At 54.1% G+C, this 16794-nt stretch overlaps 4 protein-coding genes across 4 annotated transcripts; 2 read left to right on the top strand and 2 right to left on the bottom strand.

Moving 5' to 3' along the window:
* Positions 1 to 5589: 5589 nt before the first annotated feature.
* On the top strand, positions 5590 to 6351 carry NCS54_01011900 (N-acetyltransferase domain-containing protein; the record flags this gene model as incomplete). Its single annotated transcript, XM_053155439.1, has 1 exon — positions 5590 to 6351. The coding sequence occupies one exon, from the start codon at positions 5590 to 5592 to the stop codon at positions 6349 to 6351; it is 762 nt and encodes a 253-aa protein (XP_053011414.1).
* Positions 6352 to 6691: 340 nt separating this feature from the next.
* Positions 6692 to 7772, top strand: NCS54_01011800 (Hypothetical protein; the record flags this gene model as incomplete). Its single annotated transcript, XM_053155438.1, has 3 exons — positions 6692 to 7280; positions 7327 to 7393; positions 7442 to 7772. The coding sequence occupies 3 exons, from the start codon at positions 6692 to 6694 to the stop codon at positions 7770 to 7772; spliced, it is 987 nt and encodes a 328-aa protein (XP_053011413.1).
* A 369-nt stretch (positions 7773 to 8141) lies between these two features.
* NCS54_01011700 (Hypothetical protein) lies at positions 8142 to 11546 on the bottom strand (the record flags this gene model as incomplete). Its single annotated transcript, XM_053155437.1, has 3 exons — positions 8142 to 8906; positions 8953 to 10846; positions 11128 to 11546. The coding sequence occupies 3 exons, from the start codon at positions 11544 to 11546 to the stop codon at positions 8142 to 8144; spliced, it is 3078 nt and encodes a 1025-aa protein (XP_053011412.1).
* A 3327-nt stretch (positions 11547 to 14873) lies between these two features.
* Positions 14874 to 16414, bottom strand: NCS54_01011600 (MRNA cleavage and polyadenylation factor CLP1; the record flags this gene model as incomplete). The annotated part of the gene is made up of 4 exons (XM_053155436.1): positions 14874 to 15136; positions 15188 to 15454; positions 15506 to 16295; positions 16379 to 16414. 4 exons carry the CDS (start codon positions 16412 to 16414, stop codon positions 14874 to 14876), a joined length of 1356 nt encoding a protein of 451 aa, XP_053011411.1.
* Between the last annotated feature and the right edge of the window lie 380 nt (positions 16415 to 16794).

Genomic DNA, 16794 nt, shown 5'->3' with positions numbered 1-16794 from the left:
ATGGGGATCAAGTAGGACAAAACATGTGAGTGTGGATTACACTCTGGTAACGACAGCCGCCGAGTGGAGCTCCGGATGGGAGCCGTTGTGCTGGGGACGGCGGAGTCAATGATGGGTGAAGCCGGAGTCGTGAATAACCACGATAAGGACGACAACATCAATTGATGTTGCGGCCGTCGAGATGAACGCTATTGCAATAGTGGTGGCAGCGGCAGCAAACACTTCGACTAGCTCGACGACGTGAACCAGTCAACATCACGACGGCAGAGCGTGACGAACCAGTGTGATGGGCACGCGGCCAACGTGATGTGAAGAGGGAGTGTGAGGAGTGACATGGCCGCAGCATGAGATGAGGGATAATTGGGAAACGGGGAATGGAGAATCCCAAGGTGGATGGGACCACAAAAGCCCAGGACATGGACCGCTCAGAGCGAACGACTCAGCAAGTAACCCGGATCCGTTATGCATGCATCCCACGCATACGGTTTTAGCTGGACTGGGAGAGAGGGCAGGTGGTGTGTTGTACCAGAGGTACTTGGGGTCGATAATCGACAAGAGACGCCCGGGAGCTATTGGCTCTAACGGTGTGCGTGTATACGACGAGCAGTAATGGGAAAGCCGAGGGAGGGAGAAGAGACGACAGCAGGGATGCGTCGTCTTTAGGGAGACAAACGGGGGGTGACTTTGTGATGAACCAACAAGCGTAGGACTACCACGCCGCCCGGTGATGGGATTTTAGTCATGGGAAACCACCGGGCTATCGGGTGGTGTGGGCGGTCCAGCGTGGGAGAGTGAATAGGATCGCAGCGTTGGGGGAGAAAGCTGATATGGGAAAGGGGACAAGGCCGCCATGACCCACGCGGGCGTGGGAGGGGAGGTCAGGCTAGAGGTGACCAGAAACAAGATCGAAGCCAAAGGAAGAAGAGAGATGGGGGTAAGCTGGAAACGAAGAACTTGACAAAAGACTGACAATGACAAGGAGATATGGCAAAGGGCGCTTACCTCGGCGTGAGAGAAATGCTCATCCATCGAGGCGTACATGGCTTCATGGTCGACCTTTGCTGATAGGCAAACCCTCTGCCTCTAGACAAGTGTCTGCTTCCTTGACTTCCTACGGCTTGTGAGCCACGACAACAACGTCAACAACAGCTCCTCTCATCATCAACTGCGTCACATCTCCAACCACCACGGCCATTCTCGGGTCTGGGATGTTCTTCGGCAGGCATCACGATGAGACGACCCGGATCAAACCCGATCGACAAGGACACGCGACACTCGACTCGTTCCGGAAGGCAGCCGTCAACGCGTACAGAACGTGGGATACGTTTCTTTTCCTGTAACTCGCGTCGCGGATACACCGTGCCGGGATCCTCTTCTTTCGTGGGGGAGACTGCCTGCGAGACGGTGAGAGTAAGAGAAACGAAGAGAAGAAAATTCTTCAGCCTTCATCGTCAGACTCGGGGGAGCAACACGTCCGTGTGAATGGGGCCATAGGGTCCTTGGACCATGCGAGTCGACGTGGATTGAGGCATATACCGTCTTTTCGTCCCGGGAGAGTTCCCGAACGACGAGAAGAACAAAAGGATGTTGACGTCTCGATGTCAAGGGGGCAGAGGTCCTGCGAATTCGTGACCGTCAGATGCTCGTGGCGATGGGCAAACATCCTCGAGTTGAGGACGAGCCAGTCTCATCGGAGACCTGTGTCGATTTGACCGATCCATGATTCTTGTCCGAGTTGTCCTGACTGAAGGGTCGGGAGGAAAGAGATGGTCCTCAAGGTGAGTTCCCCAGAGCAAGCCCAAGAAACCATAGGCCATCCAACAAGTACTTGGTAAAAGCTCGACAACATTCGTCCCCGGAGAGAAGCGAGACAAAAACACCTCTCGGGGCGGCCTCATTCTTTATACTCACACTTTACCAACAAAGACAACCAGTCTCAGCCTTATCAATCCTTCCCCCCTCACCCCTGGGTCGTGGCTTGCTTCCTGGATGCAACGCCGGTTCAGGATCTACGGAGGCAATGAAATGCACGCCCATCACCAGAAAGTCCTCATGTGGGCGATTTTGGGTGCGGTTGTACAAGCAAGAGTGGTGTTGGGGTGGTGTTTTGCAAGGAGAAGAGGACATCAGGGTGTCCATCAAGGTGCGCGCCTGTCCATCCGGGTTCTCACTCGAGAGAAATGGGAGCACGCGCGGTTCTTAGTGGTGCGATGCAGAAATACTCTAAAAAATGCAGAAAATTGCTACAGAGTTGATGTATTTTACTATCTTTCTTACCAAAAATTACTGTTAACAGTAGGAGTGATTTTATTAGTTTACGGCGCAGAGTGGTAAGACTATCTTGCTCGCGAAACCTAGTTGTTCTTGGCAGGGAATAGGCTTATCAACTCGTACTGGGGTCGTAAGAGCCGCTGGAAACTCGACTCACCAAAAACACTTTGGAAACAGGAAACAAAACATTGGTCGAACAAATATAATGACCCTTGCTAGTCTGTTCTATGCCTATATCAACTTAGCTTCTCCCCCTTTCCCGACTTGGCATTCCCATATCTTTGCAACCATTTCCCCAGATCGAATGCGTTTGCCCCCGGACTTGATCACATCTCTCGTACAGCATGCAAGGCACGGGATCCTACCGATATGAGAGAATCAAACTGTTCTTTTGATGCAGATGCGTTGCATTCTGACCGGTTGTGGCACAGCAGCATCCAGACTCGAACCCTGGCTCCTCCTTGACGTCGACCACCCTCGATCGTTTTCGGATACTCGACCCGACCCAGAGTTACTCGAATGCTTCGAGACCTGAACAGGCTTGTCCAAGCTTCCGAAGTAGTCCCTTCCTCCCAAGATCCATACAAGCCCGGCTATTATCAGACAACCGCTTTAGTCACTGCTCGATCGTCATCTACGTCATAGTTATCCTCCCTCTAGTTCTGTATACTAAGAGGATATCTCGCAGTCTCGTCTCAGCTCCCACCTCTTTCTCCTGTTGACAACAACGAGTCTTTCCTGGCCAACCGCAGTGCGCTTCAAACAGGTGTTGACTACCGTCCCAATCCGATCCTCACCTCGCCCTTTGAAATCCTTCGAGGCTCTCGCGGCATACAACACCCCATCGACTCCCATTCTTAAGACGACTCCCCCAACCAAACCACCACATACGACCATAGCTCGTAGAGAATACGGGGTCCCGTCCGCTCCCCCAGAGTCAAGCTGCGAAGCGCCGGATTAGTAGTTGGGTCGGTGACGACCAGCGAATCCCCGGTGTTGTATGTCTTTTTTTTTTACTTCCTTTTTTTTTTTTACGTCCTTCTTCGACAACCCTTGGTTTCTTCATCCCCTAGAGCATCGTCCCAGATGGTCGTTGCAGGTCAGCCAACACCTTTGGTCCCAACCCTCAGCACGCCGTCTGGAACGTTGAATCCCCAGAAGTACATTGATCCGGGCTTCCTTTTCCTTTTCTACAACCATGTACGAATAATGTGCCGCTATTGCTTATATACAATGCCTCTTAGCTGCTGGATATCTGTGGACATTGCAAAGGCTGGCCTGAGCCTTGCTTAACTACTGATTGCCGACTCAAGCATTACTGTGAAATTACAGGGGAAAGAAGGAATTTGAAGCGGTAGAATTCTCTTCTGCCGTCTCCTATAGATAGACGAGGCCTCTTAAATCTTCTCGCGAGATGTAATTATCAACGCTCTCAAAGCTGCGTGAGAGGCCGATGTGATGTAATCCCATGTTGAAGTCTCAACCACCACGATATGTAGAATCACAGAACCAAGCCCAGTGCCTCAGAACCCCGCGTGTTTGGCTCTCTCTCTCAAGAAGGGCCTACCCTTAGCCCAGGATCTCTGTGAATTGCCAAGTTGGGAAGCGAACCGAGAGCCAAGCCAATCATGGGCTGCCTAAGATTGAAACGGCTATAACAGCGCCTAGTATACCGCTGTTCTTTTCCTTCAAGCCGTTGAGAACATCGTGGCTACATGACTATCGAATGCTTGCTCCGTAGTTGATCTGTTCGGCGGAAGCACGTTGGGATCTCCGAGTTCGAGACTTCCCCCTAACGTTCCTAGTCTTCCAAACCTTGATTCAAACCGACCATGCTACAAGGCTTATCCCGCAGTTCTGCTCAGGGAGGCAATGGATGATCAAGCTCATCAGTAAATCAACTGATGCCGTCTAGCGCTCGTCCCTGTCTTGGTAGTGATGATCAAGCCAAAGCTGCTCGGCACAGTTGGGAAACTGAGGTGCTGGTATGTTCACTCCTTTCGTTGACTCCTACCTCTTAGCTGCCCATTTGTGTCAGCTGAATTTAACTTGTCAGCAAAAACACCTCATTTTATCCAGATCAAAGTAATGGCATGCCTCTCCAGCGGCCCACTCCTATTAGTGTATCTACCTACGTACGTACCTGAATCTCAAGCGGTAGAACCCTTGTATTCTTGCAGCTTTTCAGCCGGTTGCTTTCGTATCACCGTCTTCCCATCGTATTAGATACTGGTTCAGTGAGCGCCCACATCAAATCAATTCAGGTCACCGGTTGCGGCTCTGTTGGAACTACAGACAATTACCAAAGGTAGCAATTAGCTCCTCGTTTGAGGCTCATGTTACATATTTAGGCTAGATAGATGCTACGAATGCTATTAGATGTAGCTATAAGTGGTCATATTGTCCGCTCGGGTATTGAACAAGGCATCGGTGAGCCTCAGCAGTCTCAAATCCCTGACTGGCTCACACTCGATCACTATTTCTCTTCATACAAGCAGAGCATCGGTGAAAATACCAATCAAATAGAAAGGTCTTTATCAGAGGATAGCATAAAACGCAGCATCATACAACACCGCTTAACTAATCGCATGTTATTTCGAGCGTGTCTGTTACCTTCATGCGAACCAACTGCCGGGCCCAGTCCATCCCGGAAGATTCGTACAAGTGCCTCTCAAGGACCGTGTGTATGTATACCTCACCTCCCTCTCCATGCGCAAAGCTGTGAATAGGCGCAAGAAAGTATCAGCCATCCCTGTTCCAAGCCTATCTTGAGCGTTACGAACCATTCATCTCTTAAAGCCAAACTGAGGCGCCTCTTCACCATGTATGCCGAGGGTCAGAATACAACAACATAGGCTACCCAGTAGCTAGCTAGCCTGGCTAAATGCTAGTCAAACAACTCGAGGGACTGGGGGAAGACACCATAGCCAAGCTAATTAGTCGCCGTTGAAGCAAGTCATCGGTTGCTCCACTTGGTCAACTCTATCCAATGCCTCATGTCGCAACAACTCCCCCAAGATGCCTTGAACTTGGAATAAATAGATTCTACAAGTGTCTAGTTCCCTTGACAAATTTCTACGCCTTTCAGTTGACATTTGCTCTTGTTGGAAGCCCGACTATTTAGATCTCACCGATTGACTCACCCGGGACCGATGCGGGTCCAAAACCAGCTTCCTCATCAGGAACCACGCGACATTGATCTCAAGGCCTCAATCTAGCGCAACAGGAAAAACTACATAAAATAGTATCAAAGTAGGATATCCTCTCACAAAGTAGAACATTCTCTCACAGCATTGACTCACCACGACCAGAGTAACAATGCCTTCAATCACCCTCCGTCCAGCGACCCTCGCGGACAGCGACGCCATCTCCAACATACACTACGAAGCCCTCAACAGATATCACGTCTTCTACGCCGCATTTTTCCAAAAACATCCACGCGACATCATCCGCATCGCAGACCGCAGAGCAATCCAAGATCCAGGGAGGACCGTGGTGGTGGCAGAGGTGGAGGGGGGAGAGATCGTGGGGTTCATAATCTACCAGATCGCGAACTCGAACTCGAACAAGAGCGAGGATGATACAAGGGATGGACCTCCGCTTCCCATCTCGGAGCCGAAGGAGCACCTCAGGGAGTTGTGGGATCGGTTCAATGAGAGGAATGCAGAGATGGACAAGTGCAAGGAAGAAGCTATCAAAGGACAAAAACATTACGGCACGTTTCCATCTACAAATGCCGTTGGATGCTATTTACTGACTTGTAGTCTAGAGGTACTCCAACTCATGGTTCACCCGTCCCACCAGCGAAGCGGGGTCGGAGGCCGGCTCCTGAGCTCCGCGCTCGCCAAGGCCGACGCCGACTCGGCTCCGACCCTCGTCACGTCGTCGGCCGAGGGCCACGGCCTGTACCTCAGAAACGGATTCCGCTCCTTGGGAAAGACGTGGCCGGTGGACAATGCGCGGTGGGCGGGAGAAGCCGCAAAGCTCGACGAGAAACTCGGGCCTGATTTTGTAGCGGCGTGCAGCGACCTTTACGAGGAGGAGGATTGCATGATCCGGCAGCCCAGCTTCCGGAGGTGAAGAGTAAAAATGATTGGCTGGATCTGCGCTCGGCATCTAATTCGTATTCGGGTTGGCGAGGCCCCGCTCCAATCATTAGATAAGATCAAGATAAAATCCAGGCACAGAGATGCTTTGCCCCCTCAAAGCACGACCCCTGGTGGGCCAGTGCAGGGAAATTAATTGAACGGACACCGCCAAACCCCGGCTCCGGACGAAAACAGAAGGGCCTCTAATAAAGAAAAAAAACTGGCGACCCTTTTTAACTTGAACAATTCACTCTTGAATTCATTTCATCAGAGTCAATTGAGTGAGGATTGTGTTGCTTTTGGTTCTTTCTCCCGTGTTTGCGTCGCCCATCATGGATTTCCTCCTCGAGATCCTCGACCCTTACGTCTTCGACTACGGATACGCCTACTTCTTCCCCCAACAATCCTCATCCTCCCCGGCGTCTTCCGGATTCTCGAGCAACACGACCAGCTTCACCGACTCGACCTCAAAGACGCCCTACGACGATGCCTACTCGCTCAACTTTGGCTCCTCGCTCGCGCGCGACAACATCTACCGCCAGTGCGCCTCCATCCTCCTCATCGCCGGCTTCGGCGCGTCCATAATCTACGTCATCTCGGCCGCCCTGTCATACTACTTCATCTTTGACCGTCGTCTCGAGTACCACCCGCGTTTCCTCAAGAACCAGATCCGTCAGGAGATCCAGTCGAGCTTCTTCGCCATCCCCATTATCGACCTCCTCACCCTGCCCTTCTTCCTCGGCGAGGTCCGCGGCAAGAGTCTGCTGTACACCAGAATCGACGAGTACGGCTGGTGGTGGCTCGGCGTGTCTACTCTTCTCTACATGGTCTTTAACGATCTAGGCATCTACTGGATTCACCGCCTGGAGCATCACCCCAGTGTCTACAAGTATGTCCACAAGCCTCACCACAAGTGGATTAGTAAGTCAAGCCTCTCTCATCATGAGAATCAAGCTAACAACATCAGTTCCCACGCCCTGGGCTGCCATCGCTTTCCACCCCGTGGACGGATACCTCCAGTCTCTCCCCTACCAGTAAGCACCCTGCCACCCTTCGACAGCTTCACCCGCTAACACCTGCAGTGTCTTTGTCTACATCTGCCCCATGCAGAAGCACCTCTACATGTTCCTCTTCGCCCTCGTCCAGGTCTGGACTATCCTCATCCACGACGGCGACATGATCACCGGCCACTGGCTCGAAAAGTTCATCAACTCTCCCGCCCACCACACCCTCCACCACATGTTCTTCACCTGCAACTACGGCCAGTACTTTACCTGGGCCGACAACTACTGGGACTCGCACCGTCCCCCCATGCCCGAGCTCGACCCCATCCACGACGCTCTGAAGGTCATGCGCGAAAAGGGCCTCGTCGACAAGGACGGCAACCCCATCAAGAAGGCCAAGGGCGAGTAAGCCTTGACGTTATGATACGACCCTTTCAATCCAAACACACAATATGGGCCCACGCTCACAATCACGAACGGCCCTTCTGATGCCGGCATCATCACGGAGACCCCTCGGCTTTGTCCAGACCTCGGGCTCCTACGAAAAGTTTGACGAGGAATCAAGTAGACATTTTATAATCACAGCGATGCATACAAGTTGTTTTTTGTTGACAGGAAAATGTATTGACAAGAGGATATTAGCGATAAGCATAATAGTGAACATTCTGAGACCCATGACACATATCCTTAAAACCTGTCCATCAACTCTTCACGACTACCTACCCCCTTTTTCTTCAACTCATCCCGCTCCTCTTTGTACTCGAGTCAACCACGAGGCTTAGACCTCAGGCTGACCCTGAGCCATGGGATGCGTGTCGATTCCCAGGCCCATTCGTCGCTTGAACGCCTTCCAGACTTCCAAAAGACCAATGTACATGACAACACAGCCCGCCACGACTCCCCACTCCCAGGTGAGTCCCTTGTGTTTGAACACCTCAGTGTTGAGGTAGGGAATGTACACCACGGGGAAGATCATGACGAAGCCAAAAACAACTGACCAGAAGAGGAATCGGTTGTGGTAGATGGTCTTGAAAACCGAAAACGGTCCAGACCATCGCTCGTCCATCGCAAAGAGACTGCGGTGGAAGTGCTTCACCTCCCACGCCGTCACCAGGAGGAGGAAGCTCAGCGTGGAAAAGGTAGTTGCGCGAGCACGGTACACGAGATCGCAGCCCTCTGTTCCAGCTTCGTTGCAGTCGGCCGGCATAGAGTGATAACCCTTGCCGGACGATGCGTAGTTGACGAGCATAAAGGCGCACAGGCAGAGGGAGCCAGAGCAGAAGCCGTACACGAGCTGGTCGCGAACCAAGTCCCGAGTAAAGACGCCAGAGCGAAGACTGCGGGGAGGTCGACGGAGAATATCAGGAGAGGCTTCCTCCAAGCCGAGACCCAGGGCAAGAGGTGAGGAGGTGACAAGGTTGGCCCAGAGAATTTCAAGAGGGGACAGAGGGAACACGGCGACATTCTTGACATCCTTGAAAGCAAGTCCGATAAGAAGGAGAATGACTTGCGCCAGGTTGGATGTGAGAAGGTGCAGAAGGAACTACAACTGTTAGCAGAGTCTGGGAGTATGGGATTGAAAAACACACCTTCTGGATGTTGTCGGCAAGCCGTCGGCCCTCTTGGATACCAGTGACGATGGAGGCAAAGTTGTCATCGGTCAGAACCATGTCGGCAGCTTCCTTGGCTACATCGCTGCCACGGTCTCCCATGGCAATACCAACGTCGGCCTGCTTGAGGGCAGGCGAATCATTGACACCATCACCAGTCATGATACAGAAGGCCTTGCGGCGATGGAGCGCCTCAATCATTCGGACCTTGGTCAGGGGGCTACAGCGAGCAAGAACGACGGGCAGCTCATCCAGAGCGTCGATCTGGGCGTCGCTAAGAGCACCAAAGTCGGCCGCCGCCATGACGGTGTTGGTCTTGAGGGGAACGTCCTTGTTCAGAATACCAACCTCGTACGCGATGGCCGTGGCGGTCTTGATGTGGTCGCCAGTGACCATGTGAACAGTCACACCAGCAGCGCGGCACTGGGCCACAGCTCCGGCAGTTTCAGGGCGAGGGGGGTCATAGAGACCGGCGAGACCAAGGAACTCGAGTTGGTCCTCGACCTTGGCTCGCTCGTGGCAGTCTTGGACATTGCCATTCATAGCCTTGGTGGCGATGCACAGCACTCGCAAACCTTGACTAGCAAGCTCCTCGGCCTTGGCGAGGATTTCTTTCTTGAACTCTTCCGTCTCATTGAGCTTGGTCAAGAGAACCTCAACGGCACCCTTGGTGTAGACCTGACGGGTCTGTTCGACCTCGTTGCCGTACACGACACTCATGAGTTTGCAAGACGAGTCAAAGGGATGCTCAGCAACCAGCGTATCGTTGGGAGCCCTGTTCTGCCCGAATCTCATGGCAAAGACCTTGAGGGCGATTTCGGTGGGCTCACCAACAGCCTTCCATTCAGCATCTTCAGAAGCGGTGATGACGCTACTAGAGTCGGTCTCCGGTTCCTTCTTGCCGTCCGTGACAGTGGCGTTGTTGCAGAGAGTAAGGGTTCTGAGGAAGGCGTTCAGACAGCTTCCAGCTAGGTCGGCGTCCCAGCGGACGGTGCCGCTACCGGGATCATATGGGTTCGCAGTGCCTTCAACGGTTCCCGAGAGGTTACCGCGAAGCCAAACCTTGCGGGTAATCATGCGTCCTTGGGTCAGGGTACCGGTCTTGTCGGAGCAGATGTTGGTGACACCACCGACGGCTTCGAGAGAAGGCATTTGACGAACAATGACATTTCCGCGGACCATGGCCTTGGTGGCAACAGCCATTGTGACGGTCAACACAGCGAGCAGTGACTCGGGAATGACCGCCACACCAACGCAGATTCCGTAGAGCAGGACCTCATCGCTAATCTTCCACAGGCTGACGGAAAAGACGATGATGGCGAGCAGAATGGCAAAGGCAAACAGGAGCAGGGCAAACTTGCTGAGAGTGACCTGGAGAGGAGTGCCCTCGAGACCGAGGATTCTGCGGGTGAACTGGTAGGCGTTGTACAGGGCACGACCGAGGAAACCCCTTTCGGAGTTGTCGGTCTTGGTCTTGCGCAGGAGCTCAGCGATCTGGCCAACCTCGGTTTCCATACCAGTGGCGATGACGATACCGGTGGCACGTCCACGGGTGACGGAGCTTCCAGAGTAGGCCAGGTTGACGCGGTCGCCAATGGGCATATCCTGATCGGTAAATACTGCCTCGGGCTTCTTGCTGATGGCAACAGATTCACCAGTGAGGAGCGCCTCATCGGTGGAAACGTTAATGCCTTGGACAAGGCGCAGGTCGGCGGGTACGACATCACCAGTGACGAGGGAGACTATATCGCCCTTGACGAGCGTTTCGGCCTTGACAGTTTCACTCTGGCCATCTCGGATGACCTTGCACTTGGGAGTGGACAGAGCATAGAGGGACTGAATAGTCTGCTCAGCGCGGTAGTCCTGGATCAATCTAGAAAGCGTTGCATGTTAGCAGGGTGCGAGCTTGGGGTAGCAGTGCTTGAAGACGCCATGGCAGCTTCAGGATATGGCTCAGGATTCGGCCTCGGTGCTTGGGGCTTCTGGCCTTACGCATGGCAAAATCACAGGCTTCACCGTGTGGCAGCAGAGGGACAAGTAAACGGGACAGAGAAAGGGGCATAGCAATATGCGACAGCGATGTAGGGAGTGGCAGCAGCGGCAGCGACCAGGCAGCAGCAGATTGGCTGAGCAGGCGCGGCGGCAAAGACATACCCGACAACGATGTTGAGGACAATGACGGCGGCGACGACGCCACCCTCAACGTAGTCCGAGATAGCAAAGGACAGGGCGGTCACGGCGATGAGGACGACAGTCAGGGCATTGGCGATCTGCTGTATGAAGATCTCGTACAGAGAGATGCCCTTTGCGCCTTTGATGGAATTGGGGCCGTCCCGAGCCAGGCGGGCGGCAGCCTCCTCGCTATTCAACCCATCGTCGACGTCCGACTTGAGGTCAAGCGCGACGGCGTGGGCAGAGAGGGTGTGAGGAGATCTCGGCTTCTCTATGGCTAGGTCTGGGGGCTCCGCTATAGGAGGCTGATCGTCCTGTCCAGCGGTGACGGTCGACGAGTCCGACGTGGTGGTAGTGGCGTGAACTGCACCATTCGCGGCTTTAGATTCGGTTTCTCCCATCGAATGGGTGTTGGTGTAAGCGAAGGCTGTTGTGCCGGGCGGCGATGGGGGGAGCTGCGACGACGGGCTCTTGGGGCTGGCTGCTCGACGAGACAACCAAGGAGAGGTTTAGTGAAGGTAGGTTGGCTTGCAAACAGTCCCAAAGGGATGTAAGATGAAGGGGATAAAGATACGTGAAAGGTGCTGGACCTGGTGAGAGAAGGAAGGGGAATTAAGGGAGAGGAAGGCAGCTTTATCTATCCGCGGGAGGCCGGGGAGGAAGGAGGGACGGGAGGGGCAAAGAATCACGGACGGCAAGCGAAGCCTCCCCTCTCGCTCTCACACTCACAGCCTGGGAAGAACGTGGGAGCTCCGATGGAAACGGTCTCCCGGGGGTTGGCTTACAAGTGGAGGCCGAAGTGATTCGCAATGGGATGCCGGCGTCCGGCCAGCGGGGGAGTGCAGGTGATTCAATTCCCACTGTGCAACTACTGTGAGCTGGAGATAGGGAACATGCGCCCGTCAGAGACCATTGGTGACAGATTTGCTTGTGCCTATGGCTACAACCCCACTACGGGTGCATCTGCTTCCTTCTTCTCAGTGCGTGTGCGTGTACTTGCAAGCCAAGGTGAGTTATCGAGCACGAGCATCGTCGAGATTAGGTTTGGTGGGCTACAGCGGGTCGACACACCCTGGGGGAAGACGTGGAACCCATGTCTGGCCAGCTTGTGACTGGCTGGGAGACTTTGCCGCGACTTGCCAGCCTGCCTGCAGTGGCTGAGTGATCTAGTGGGGATCTATGTATCTCCAAGTACCGCCGCACGCGGGCGAATCAAGTCGGTGCACACCCCCAAGGTCACGAGGTCCATGTCGAGTGGGAGGGAGACGGGACGGGATTGGGAGACCAAGGCGCGCAAAGTCGGATCGTCATTGTTGTGCTGTTTGTTCTTCTTCCCCTCCTCCGTTCGGGCCTGTTTCATTGTCGTCATCAAGAGTAATTGGGGCTAATGCAGCACGCGATGGAAGCGACCTAGGGAACGGACGAAATTAGCCGCCCATCGCGGGGTTGTAGCTACAGACGAGGGCCTGGCTTGTACGACTCGAAGCGCAAAGACTGTGAGACAATGCGGGGGAATATAGCTTTCATACCCATGGCATCCATGGCAAGTCGGTGCAAACTGGGAGGTCATTCCAAGGGGCAGATGCGCCCAAACGGGCTCTCCTTGACCCTTTCAGTATGTGGCACACTCAAACGGCAGTGAGATCCCGTTGATACCGAGCTGTCCATCCACACTATCTCCCTAGCGTCCATGTTCCAACAGCCATGTGTGGGAGGCCGTGTGTATCCCAGGAATCCAGAGAAACCGAGGCGCTACCTTTAGAGACAAGATCCAATGCCAAGCTGGACTATATCCACATGACGACCCTAGCTGATGCATCCCCATCAATCCCCCAGCGCCCAATCGCTTGTCGTCTCGCTGTTGCCGCTTCCCTCTTGATCAGGACGAATGCTTGTTTGCCCTTGGCAATGGGCTTGTGCTTGGCGATACACCAGTGTACAAGGCCTCGCTTTGCCATTATTGCGTGGTTGTTGTTGCTTCGCCTCAGCCAAGACGACGACCCATCACCTGCCAGTCCAAGAAAAGTCAAAGACTTGGCAAGTGTTTGATGTGCTTGACTCAATCGATTATTCCGTCTTCTTCTTTTTTTCCGACCAGATGACCCTTTTCCGTCGCCTCCATTGCCTCTGGCCGCGCGTTTCCCTGTACCTATCGAGTCCCCCAGCTTTTTCTTCGATTATTTTGCCTCTGAGCCTTTCCTCAGAGGGTCTGGCCCAGGCATGGCCGTCGCGGCTCTTGAGACAAGAGGGCGCTAATAATTAAGCTTAAGCAGGGGCCTTTGCTTCAAACCACCTTGGAACAACAACCCCAACCCCGGTCCCACGGCTATTCCAAGGCCCTTCTTCTGCTTCCGGTCTTGTAATGCGTCTGTGGACGTCACCATGCTTCGGTGAGTCTTGGCTGTTGTGGAATATCACCGCCATTTCACCGGGGCGAGCACATCAACTTGTGCATGGGGAGGTGTGAATTGGACCCTCCCCCAGAGAGGGAAATAAATGCGCAGGCTACGTAATTTTAGCCAGTGGGGAAAGATCCTCTGATCTTCAACCTGGTTGCTGCGAGTCTTTTCTCCCACTGTGTAGAACGGCAAGGTTACGGTCAAGGGTCAAGTGTGAGGCGGACTAGTCGGAGCCGTCTTCTGGACTCCGGCCCGGCCGTGCGTATGCCATATCCCGGCCGATGACCCGGGGAGACCAGACGTCGTCCGACGGCCGAGACGGTCAGCAGCGGCAGTCACTCGGGTGTTTGTAGGGCAAGACGGGTGTAAAAGAGGAAAACAATAGCCATGAGAGGAGGCTTGAACAAAAAGAAAGTAGACGGGTAATGGCGCTGGCCAGGCGTAAACTTACACGGAACTCCGTACCCGTTGACACTATCCCCTCCGACGTAGCATCTCCAAGCAGGTACGGAGAACTATCCGTACAGGCAAACGGATATTCTTTGCAACCTCTCGCTCACCGAACCCATCCTCTCGTATCTCCGCGCCCACCATCACACCACGCATCCAGCGATCTCTCCTCATTCTCACGTCTCATCCTCCCTTGCTCCCTTCCCCCCCACCTCAGCTACAACTTCACATCCCTCAAGAACCATCCCCCGGCTTTTGCGGGGTGCGCCATGAACTTGCTGATTCTCGACCGCTCCCCGTAGGATGATGGTGTGGAGAATTCAACAAAAAAAGCAACGCCAATTGTCGGGATAATTAGGGACCTCACGGCGGATGGGTGCCGCGAAGCCAGGAAGTTACCACATTAGGGAATGCCGACTCTGCAGCCAGGGCACGTGGGCTTGGAGGAGGCACACGGTAGATGTTTCTAGTAGCTGTTGAGCGGTTCGTCATGGCGTTGCAGCACCAAGATGTTGATGAAAGTCCCTCAATTGCATGGATGGATGCTACTGAGACATCAAGGGCCTCATCTCCGACGCCACGCGCCTCCATACAACTCTACGTACAAGCAGCCATGCACCAGGAACAGAGCAATCGGGTGATTCCCGGCCTAGATAACACCGAGGGAGCGATGAGCCAACGGCAGATAGGCAATGCCACGCATCCGTTTCTTCATCTCGGCACAGCTTGCCAATACTATAGCTATCAATTGCCTAGATACACAATCGCACAGACACTTGTGCATTGTTGTGAGCCTAGTTTTCCCGTCATATAACCCAAAGTGACGAATAGAGGACCACGAGTAGATCTGCAAACGCAAACAAAGCATGAAAGATGGCCTCATCCGAGCAGGTTGATGTACGGCTCCGGCCACTTCCCCCACACGAGTGGCTGGTCGCCCAACCGCCCGCTCACCGGCGAGAGTAGCTTGATCTTGCGTCGCTCCTCGTCCACATCGGACACGTAGAGGAAACCCATGACGCCTGCGGCGCGGACCGTATCGGGCGACTCCTTAGGTGTCGCGTGCATAATGGCCAGCGTCCAGTGTTGCATTGGGGTCGACGGCTCTTCGCGGGCTAATGTCTCGCCGTTGTAGGTCGGTTCTGGTAGGGCGTTAGCAACATGTCGCATGTAGGATCAAGGGTCAAGCATACGCTCTGGTGTATGGTACACGACGACATTGTCAAAGTCTACCTGCTGAATCAGGGGGCTCAAGGTCCGTCTCGAGTCGCCAAAGAAGTACTCCTTGATAGCAGCCTCCCTTGCGTGCTGCATAAACATTTCATCACGCTCAACGACGCCATCAGACTTGTCCAGGGGCACCACACTGATAGGCTCTCCAAGGCTCGTCCGCTCGTTTGCAAAGCGCTTGGTCAACTCTCCACCAAGATGCGTGGAGCCAACCACAATGAGAACATTGACTATAACCACGTCAGCATGCTGTTCAAGATCAGGTTCATGGAAGTACCAACTGGAGAATTCATCCACAATATGCGCAACAAGGTCAAACCCGTCCTTGGTCTGCTCGGGGAGACCCGTGCCATCGATGATGACACCTGAACTCTTCACATTCTCGTCCTCGTTCAACCGTCCACTCACGCTACCTGCCAGTTTACTGACAAGCTCACGGTAAAAGTCGGGATCCTCCTCGGGAGACTCTAGCCCATAGTAGAACACCAAAGGTAGCTTGACCGGGACGCTGCTTGGACCACTCGTTGGCGTACTACCCCAACCGTCCACTGCCTCAGGATCCATGACAGTCGCAAGCACGCTGGCGCTCAGCGTCCCTGGAAGACTAAGCAGCCCTTCTTTGGGGTCTGCGTTCACCACCAGAGGTTGGTAGCCCTGTCTTGTCGCATAGCTCGTCAGAGTCTTCGCCAGCGTCGTCTTGCCCGTGTTGACTCCTCCTGTAATGAGAACCCTCGGTCCTTCTCTTCCATCTCTTGCCGCCGCTTGGCGCATATCGTTAAGCTGCCCATGCAGGTTCAGATGCGAATTGGCGACATTCTCGGTCGGGTTCCCGTAGTCGGCGATGGATTCGCTGTCGCAGCGGCCGTCAATCTCGAGCTCGCATCCGTGCCAGGTCAGGATCTTGGACTTGACGCCGGAAAAGTTGTACGCATTGCGGGGGGCTAGCTCGACGCCGTCCTTCTCAGCTGTGCCAGAGAGGACCTTGACAATGACGGACGAGCCGTGGGACACTTGGAATCGCCATTCGCAGACGGGACGGAGGGCGAGGACGCGGGTAGAAGAGGCGGTGGGCTGAAAAGTTAGCGAAGCTGTCGAGACACCTGGAAAGCGGCGATAGAGCCGTCTGACATCCATCGTTGACGGAGGAGACTCACCTGCGAGGGGATCTGGCCCAGGCCTGGAATCGACATGGCCGGCTACATCGACTTTGAACAAAGAAAGTGAGTGTAGTCGTCCTGCGATCGCGCGTGCGCGTCTGTGCGTGGGGCTGCCCTTGCGATGGAAGCTTTCCAGAAGCTCAATGTAAGGGTGTGTGGCCGGGGCTGGGATGGTGTCTGAAGGGAAAAACACCAAAAGCTGGGGTCGCCCCACGTGACATAAATACTCAAGCAGATTTTCTCCTATAAACTTGGGGACATTTCTGTCACCTCGCCTTTGGGCAAGAAACACCAGAGGGTGTTTCTACCACCTCGTGGCCTCCACCGTGAATGCTCGAAATGTTCCTAGATCGAGATCCTGCATGAGTTCAACCCCCAGCTTTCGGAAGAGAAACCGAGACACGCACAGACAG

Source organism: Fusarium falciforme, chromosome 8 (assembly GCF_026873545.1).
Source record: "Fusarium falciforme chromosome 8, complete sequence".
Lineage (NCBI taxonomy): Eukaryota > Fungi > Ascomycota > Sordariomycetes > Hypocreales > Nectriaceae > Fusarium > Fusarium falciforme.
Note: the sequence above shows the minus strand (reverse complement) of the source record. Positions and strands in the feature narration are given on the sequence as shown.